The 9134-nt window shown below is 35.6% G+C and overlaps 1 protein-coding gene across 2 annotated transcripts; it reads left to right on the plus strand.

The window, feature by feature from the left end:
- Nucleotides 1–6016, plus strand: LOC129237484 (uncharacterized). 2 transcript variants are annotated; one of them, XM_054872263.1, is made up of 3 exons: nt 1–431; nt 4412–5211; nt 5281–6016. In XM_054872263.1, the coding sequence occupies exons 1-3, from the start codon at nt 429–431 to the stop codon at nt 5702–5704; spliced, it is 1227 nt and encodes a 408-aa protein (XP_054728238.1). In that variant the 5' UTR covers nt 1–428; the 3' UTR covers nt 5705–6016. The 2 variants fall into 2 exon arrangements, with proteins under 2 accessions (XP_054728238.1, XP_054728239.1); XM_054872264.1 differs by lacking the exon at nt 1–431 and adding an exon at nt 1303–1321.
- The last annotated feature ends 3118 nt before the right edge of the window (nt 6017–9134 follow it).

A 9134-nucleotide genomic window follows, 5' to 3' on the forward strand; every position in this document is an offset into this window, starting at 1 on the left:
TCTCCGCTTCCTCTATGTGTAGATTTTGTTATGTGCTGTAAATTGTATTTTTATAGCGATATTAAGAGATTTTCACAAATATTTTTCTAAGCAATTTAAGTCGACAAACATAAGAAGTGAAGTTATGTTATATTGTATTGTTGAATATTATTTTTTGTGGTACAACGGCAAATGAAAGCTGTTTGCCAGATGTGTAGCAAGTGAAACTGAGGGAAAGCAAAAACAACGCAACAGCAGCCGACTAACCCTCCAAAATTCAGGTTTTTCGCACATTTGCCGCCTCTTTTGCCGCGTATAAAACACGCTTCGAGTGGACAAAACTTAAATAAACAAGTAGCGGAAGACAAAAGTGATTAAAAATTAAGTTGCAAATTATAGAAAGAAAAAAAAAAAACGTTTAAAAAATAAATCATTTGGTGTAAAAAGGCATGGTAAGTATATAGTTTAATTTAATAAATCCCTTCTGTATGTAGTGAGTTAGCTCGGTCAGGCGCGAAAAGTATGCATATATTCACGCAGCTACTAAAAGCAATATGCGACTTTGGATTATTGCATGGCCTCGTAAGCTGGTGCTTTGTTTGGAGATATGTCGTTTAGGTGTTGTGTATGACAGAAGGAAAGCGTTCAAAGTGATTCGAGGTTAAACAAAAAGAGAAAATTGCACTGGAAGCGGTTTTAATTGTAGCTTGTATCCGGAAAAGATGCAAAAAATGTTGTTTAGTTTTGACCATTGCTTGCTTTCTTGCATGAATGTGTTTAATTCTGTCAATAACTTAATTTTTCTTTTCAATAATTTCTCGTGGCACAAGGTCGTGCATTGTATGACATCTGCAATGAGATCAAGCGCATTATGAATTGAGCACAATCATTGAAGACTCCAAATCAGTAGATGTAATACATAAAATTAGCGGTGGCACACTTTTTTCATCCGCGACATATCCTATTATTCTCACGTTGCCTTGTTTGAAAAAAAATATACTTGTTTCTTCATGCTTATATGCATACTTGTAAATTGTTCTTGTTTTTCAGACTCAGTTGTTTTGTTGACAAAAATGCAACCATATGCTAAATCAGCTTTTTTTATGCTTGGAAATTTTTGTTGGGGAAAAATTTGTCCAAAGATAATTTGCAACTTCACCTCAAAATAAATGTCATTATGCTCTGCCGATTTCCCTTTCCTTTCAACTTGTTTGGACATTGTGCACGCGATTTTATGAAATTTGTGATAATTCGTAATAAATTATAATTTAATCGGCCACCTCGGAGCTGCGATTTGACGTCGTTAAACTTTTTGTGGGTTGCGGCCAAGGACCGTTAGCATGTGAGCAATGCATTCAAGATCTATGCCCTTAAAGCAAATATCGAGCAAGCTACTCGTGAGATAAGGCCAAAAATAGTTACCAAGATCTTGGGGAAAACTGGGTTAACAGGATGCGCTACTGCGAAGCCAGCCGAGACAGTCGCATGAATTAAATCGTGTTCCATAAATAATGTTAATTTTGGTTATTTTGATAAAATTAATAATATTCGGGAAACAATACTTTTCTTAATGTTTTAGATGTATTAAAAAGTAATGGTGATATGAAGCACCCTGTATATACATAACAATATGAACAAAACTATTTTTTGGTACTCAAGCGCGTTTAACACAATTACCCATGGCTTCTTTAACGATTCCCGACGTTTTCTCACAAAAATTGGCAAGTTAACACCTGATAGAGCTTTAATAAACCTAAATTAAATATCCCAAAAACATCAACAAAATTAATTTTATTTTTTTTTTTTTTCGTTTATTTTTTTATTAATAAGAAAGAAATATATCCACATTTACATATATATATATATATCCTCCACAAATAGGAGGAGGAGCTCGGCCAAACACCCAAAGAGGGTGTACGCTCCAATTATATATATACATATATATATATACATATATGTATATATATGTTTGATGTTGTTCCACAATTGGAGTTACAGTTCAGTACATACAGTTTCAAGCCGACACCGGACGGCAGATATTTTTTTATGAGGAGCTTTTTCATGCCAGAAATACACTCAGAGGTTTACCATTGTTTGCCGAGGGGCGACCGCTATTTGAAAAAACTTTTTCTTAATTTTGGTGTTTCACCGAGATTCAAACCGACGTTCTCTCTGTGAATTCCGAATGGTAGACATTTACATATCCCATAACCATATTGATCTTTCCAATTCAGGCACCGCTTTGCTGGGAAAAATTTGTGCGGCAAAAATTTTACAACTTCCCTTCAAAATGAAATGTTAATTTGCTCTCCTAGTTTCCATATTTTTTTTGGATACTGCGAACACGATTTGAAAAAAATTTGTTATAATCCGTAGGTAGGTCCCTACCCTACCCTACCAAATATTAACGGACAAACTCTCTCACTATCACCCCGCGCAAGGTACTTAGGGGTAATTCTGGACCCCAGGAAGGCAGAAATTGCTTTATATGCCTGTAAACGTATGCTTGGAAGAAGATGGGGTCTTCAACCTAAGCATACATTATGGCTGTATAAGACGGTTATACGGCCTATTTTATGTAGTAGCATAAACATTCCCCATACTTACATACGGGGAATGCTGTGGAGTGACAGTCCTTTGCCGGATATAAATCCGGGTCGTTTCGGTAACGTAGAACCGACTGTCGTGGAAACGACCTATTTTATCGTATGGTTCGGTAGTTTGGTGGAAAGCTCTAGGGAAAGAGTACAATACCAAATTACTCGGCAGAATACAAAGATCAGCCTGTGCAATAACGGTCGGTGCAATCAGATCAAGTCCCAGAGAGGCTCTCAATGCACTGACACACGTTATTCCAATAGACCTACATATTAAGAAGACAACAACCATGAGTGCATTTAGGTTAAATGAATCGTGTCGCTGGAGAGAAAAAACTTATGGTCATACTAGTCTATTATTGCGACAAACTCAGTTAATATCGGCGAGAACTGACGAGTACATCGTCCCGCCGGTAACATTCAACAGGAATTTTGCCACTATCTTTCCATCTAAGGAAGAATGGAATAAGGGATTCTGTCTAAACAATTTCGACACTACAGTCTATACGGATGGCAGTAAAATGGGCTGGGGTGTTGGAGCTGGTATACATTCTCACAGACTTAAAATTAAGAAATCTATGTGTCTCCCTAATACCAGCAGCGTCTTCCAAGCGGAAGTACTGGCAATTGGGGAAGCTTGTAGGCTACTAATCACAGATTTCTCTTTTAAGGGCACTATTGCTATTCTTTCGGATAGCCAAGATGCAATCCAGGCACTGGGTTCGGCAACTACAACCTCTAAAATGGTGGAACAAACCAGGAGTAGCTTCACCATCTTGATTGAAAATCATAAAGTTAACTTAATCTGGGTCCCGGGACATCGGAACATTGAAGGTAAAGAAAAAGCAGATGAACTGGCAAGAGGGGAATCTGCCATTAATAACGTTCTTGCAGAATCGGTATTCACACCATTAGATGCAGTCAAGAATTCAATTTCCCAAAAATACCTTCGAATCGCGTATTGTAGGTGGAAAGACCAGACGAAATGCAAAATTAGCAGAACGTTATGGCGAACCTACAACCTCAAGCAATCGTCGGCATTAATAAGAATGAATCGACGGGACGCCTGGGTTAGTCTCCAGCAGTCATAACTGGCTTTTGGTATATCGGAGAACAAGCAGCTAAAATGGGTATCCCTCATAATACATACTGTCACGGTTGTAAACAACCGGAGAAAAAGGAGACAATCTTCCATTTCCTCTGTGAATGCCCTGCCCTACGGAGGGACATAATGTTAACCCTGGGGCGACCGCTGTTCGAGAATCTCGAACAAGTTTCCGGCTTAGACGCCAACAACCTAATAAGGTTCTTAAACCGCACAGACTGGATAGAGTCATGCTGTAAATAACCGTTAAACAAGTTGGTAACGAGGATGTGGCAACAAAATGGTGCGGAAGCGCTAGTTGGATTCTGGAAGAATCACCAATTAAACCAACCAGGTAGGTCTCGGTGGGTCTGGTGGCTGCCAATATGACACACTTAGACCTCTCATAGTTCCATTGTGATACCATCAGTGATAATCCGTAACAATTATTTCGATCACGAACGCACCCACTCGCAGCGCGTCCAATTCTCTGTTCTCTCGTGTTTGATTTCTCTTGCGAGTGTTTTTTGAGTATTCGAACGCATTATAAGTAAACAATATTTTTTGGATACTGAACAAACCGAATGATTTAAAAAAACTCGGAACGATTTCTGTAGGAGCATACCGTAATTTCTTAAAATTGGCTTCTTTGATTTGCCTCACTTTTTTGAGCATATCCTACATACATACATATGTAATATATATACATCTCATAATAATCATAATTACTTTCTTCTTTTATTTTCCGCAGACATTACCGGGCAATTCCAAGATGTCTGCTGTTCAGTTTAATCGGTATGATACGATGTCCTATTCGCCTTCAAACAACGATTCGCTTTTAGATGATCGAAACCGTCCAAATGTAAACGCAACGCCTCTTCATCAACAACAACAACGTTTAGCGTTACACGCAGTGCAACAAACATCGTCAACACCAGCATCATCAACATTACCACAGAATATAACAATGCAGCAGCGAAAACAAGAATTATCGCATGAAATGCAGACAACAACGTGTATACAACAACAGAATTTATCACACCAATGTGAACAGTCGTTCACACAATTTCCTACATCCACCGCCTCGGGCACTGTTTTCTCCTCGCTCGATTTGGCTGTGGAGAATGTGATGCCAGGAATTTATCTAACAAAAAATTTCATAGTTTGGAATGAGGAAAATTTACGCTCACATGGTTTTACACACATCATTATCATTGATAAGCACATACAGGAATTATACTATCCGTCGCCGGTATTTAAACTCTCCACTGACAATACAACTGTTGATGCATTTGACACCTACGAATACTTTAACCATCCGGCTTGTACATCACTCAAATTTGGCAAAGAATTTGAGGCGATCGATTTGAACTTTGGCGAAAAATCGTATTTGACAACTGTTCTGCCGAATTGCTATCGCGCGGTGAAATTCATAAATAAAGCATTTCAAGCGGGTGGTACTATCTTAGTGATTGACTGTAATGGCAGCGAGCAGAAATGCCTCACGATTATCGTGGCATATCTCATGTACAAACACAATATAAATTTTAAGTGAGTTCTTTTTGTTATACATGCATATGTCTGTTTCGCAATATTAATTATAATATTTTTCCTGTGTAGCAATGCTTTTGCGCGCCTAAAAGAAAACTATGAAAAGGCTGATTTGGACCGATTTTACATGACACAATTATATGAATATGAACCTATACTTCAGGTGCAGCGAACACAATCACGCGGTCAGAGTTGTTCGCGTGATATGCATTCAGCCATATTAAAACGTAAACAAGTCGACGATGATGTCACCAGCGGGACTTCTATCACTGGAAATGATACCAATGGCACAACTGAATTTTTTAGCACATTTAATCCATTGTCGAATTTTAATGCTACAACACGAAATTGTTATAAACCAACAAGTACACTAAAACACTACGCCCAACATCCACGGCTTAGTCAACAACCAGACATTTCTCGTCAGCATCAACAACCAGGAATTTATAAGAGCAGTGATTGTGAGGCCGGCGATGATTATGCCATGGAGTAAAAGAAAGAAAAATGTTAGCTTAAAATATCTATATATTTAAGATAAAATTGATAAGTTGCGAAAAACTAGAATCAATTTGTGTACTCTTCATCCGAGTAGACAATGGCGAAAATTCTAGGCTAGTAATTCCTGTAAATACATAAGCATAGTATTTATATAAACATACCATAAAAGGTGCGTTACTGTTCCACTAGAAGATTGTACAATTTACCTTTTGCATAAATGTTGATTTCTAGAAAAATTATGCAAACGAGACCAAATAAGAACATTAAATTAGACTTGATATGATTTTTCATAAAATATAAAATAGTATGCAATGACTTTTTTTGCTTATATTAATGGTGAGGTATGTTATTAACGCGTTGGTTGCTAGTGCATTACTGGTGATCACATCGAAAATCTATCCATCCGTAGGAACCAATTCAACACCGGTGATACATTTCTGATCTCTATAATTTCGGTTCTACCTCTGCAGTTGATCGAGTATAAGGAAACTTATCTAATATATCGTCCCCTTAGTATAACAATAGCCTATGTGCTCATAGGCTATTATTTTTTTATTGAATTTTTGGATTCTCCATCGTCGATTTTATATGTGGTCAAAATTTTGTCAAATTCTAGTTCCACAAAGTGGGTCAAAACGTCAGTCAAAAAATAATAAATATTTACAGACATAACGAGATTTGAGTGAGAGCCACTTTCGACAAAAAGTTTGAAATTCATTTTCTCAAAACATCAAAAAATTTATAGGCTATTTTAATACTAAGGGGACGATATAAAAGACAAGTGCCGCGCTCCTCACCACATGTCGCTCAAACTATTATGTAAATGCAGTGTTTTTTTCCGTGGCATCTAGCGATATGTAATTACTGTAGTGCATAAATTTTGAGATTTTGAAACGGGGATTATATTGGGCACTTCATTAACAGTTTGATATTGATCTTAAACCCAATGCACATGAGCGCGCTTCAAGTGTGGTTTGAAATCATTGCCTTATTGATTCAGGTTTATATCTGACCAAAAATGTGTCAATCCAGCAGCAATATTTTTTTTTTTTGCTGTTTAAACAAAATACCATTTTGAAGAATTTCAAAATAATCAACTGCCTGTATGCACTGCATAGGCTCAATACCATTATATCAAAATGATCATGTTGTAGCAGTTATAGCAGCATATGAATTCCCCATGCACGGGTAATGCTGCTGGAGTGACAGTCCTTGGACAAATATAAATCCCGGTCGTTCCTGTAACGTAGAACCGAGTATCGCGGGAACGTGAAAATGATCCTCATTTGTTCATATTGTCAGTACCGGGTTTAAGGATTTTTATAGGATTTTTTTGTTTATATTATTCGAAGTGATAAACACCCAGATTTGAGAGAAAAAAATCGATTTTTTGAGAATTCTAACTGTATATAACCTTTTAAATGAAATAAGTTATGTTTGTGTCGTTAGACCAAATTTTTTCCTCCCATTGGTCTTTAAACTAATCAACATGGTTATCGCAAGATTTTTCAATCTTCTTCGCAAGGTTTTCTTCACTTTGGTGGGGCAGCGATTTTTATACTTCGGCAATTTTTCATGAGGGGCAATAAAAATATTTTTTTTTTTGTGTTTTCATATTTTCAAGATTCTTAACATTAATCCTTCTTTTTTTCGACATTCAAAATACAGTCTAATTGTTAGACCTGTTAAGTGAAAATATTTTATATTTTATTGGTAGAAAAGTTTTTAGTATGAATGCATGATTATTGTTAATATTTCAACTTCAAAAAAAAAAAAAAACGATAACCGTTAATGATTTAAGTCCGTTGAAATTAGTTGAAATTACTGTTCTAAATACACAGTTACAAAAAATGCATGCGAAAGTTTAAACAGGCTCGCTTAACCTAACCTCAATTTCATTAAAAAAAATTATATGTATACTTCAACTATTTGCGAAAGTAATATATACATATATATATAATTGGCGCGTACACCCTTTTTGGGTGTTTGCCCCAGCTCCTCCTCCTATTTGTGGTGTGCGTTTTGATGTTGTTCCACAAATGGAGGGACCTACAGTTTCAAGCCGACTCCGAACGGCAGATATTTTTATGAGGAGCTTTTTCATGGCAGAAATACACTCGGAGGTTTGCCATTGCCTGCCGAGGGGTGACCGCTATTATTTCTTAATTTTGGTGTTTCACCGAGATTCAAACCGACTTTCTCTCTGTGAATTCCGAATGGTAGTCACGCACCAACCCATTCGGCTACGGCGGCTGCGAAAGTACTACTTATCATAATATTAAAATAAATTCATCACAAATTATTGTTATAAAGAATTTTTGAAGACGTTTGTATTTTAATATATTTAATTAAAAACATTTTAGCCTCACGTGGTTAGGGGTAGTCAGAATTTTCAAAAAATTGGATTTTTTTTTTTTTGCATTATCTTAAAAATATTGTGTGAAAATTTGAAGTGAATCCTACAAATACGTTTCCAGTTATTCAACAATTAACAAAGGGCGCTCTGCAGCTCGATAGCAAAACTTTAAATGTGTTTTTCTCAAAACTATGTTTTTTGAACTGGTGTTCACTGTAACTTAAAAACTGCTTGGTAGATTTCAATAAAATTTATACTGCTTTTGAAAAACATAAAAACTCGTGCCTGATCGAAGGATGTTTTTTTTTTTTCAAAAATGTCGACTTTTTTAATCAATTGTCGGTTTTTTTTCTCGAAAATCTGAAAATTATTTCATTTGATCGAAGGATTTGTTTTTTTTTTTTTTAATTTCGGTTTTTTTAAACAATTAATTGTAGTTTTTTTCTCGAAAATCTGAAAAATATTTCCTGAGGCCGCTATATTGTTAATTTTGAAAAAAAAAAAAACTTCGATCAGGCACAATATTATCTATTTCATTACTAGTTTCTCTTGTCCGATTAATTTTAAATGAATCTCCACGGACTTGTGATGATCACCGCAAGCGACTTCTGGAGAAACGGGCACAGCGACAGCTTTTACAATCATTAATAATTTTTTTTTTTAACTTTGCTAAAGTCAAGTCGAAACATGATGTATTAATTCTATGTTTTTATTTTTGTAAAATAAAGCAACTGACTAGCAAAAAAAATTATTGAAAATCATCATTTTTTATGGCCTCTGACTACCTTTATGTCTATAAATAAATGTAATTAAATAATTTAATTTAAATTTTAGTGGTACACCCTGCTTTGACAGTTCGACAACATATTTCAAATATTCAATATTTTGTAATTATTATATATTTTTCTAGAAGATTTTCCAATTAAAAAAATATTTTCAATTATATGTTTTTTGAATAAGGCTGATATATTAAAAAAAAAACGAAATTCTTCGAAGAAGAACCATACAGAAATATTCACTCATTTAAAATGAATACTAAATCACAAAACCCGTCATTCATGCCACTCGA

This window comes from Anastrepha obliqua, chromosome 2 (assembly GCF_027943255.1).
Source record: "Anastrepha obliqua isolate idAnaObli1 chromosome 2, idAnaObli1_1.0, whole genome shotgun sequence".
NCBI classification, from domain to species: Eukaryota; Metazoa; Arthropoda; class Insecta; order Diptera; family Tephritidae; genus Anastrepha; species Anastrepha obliqua.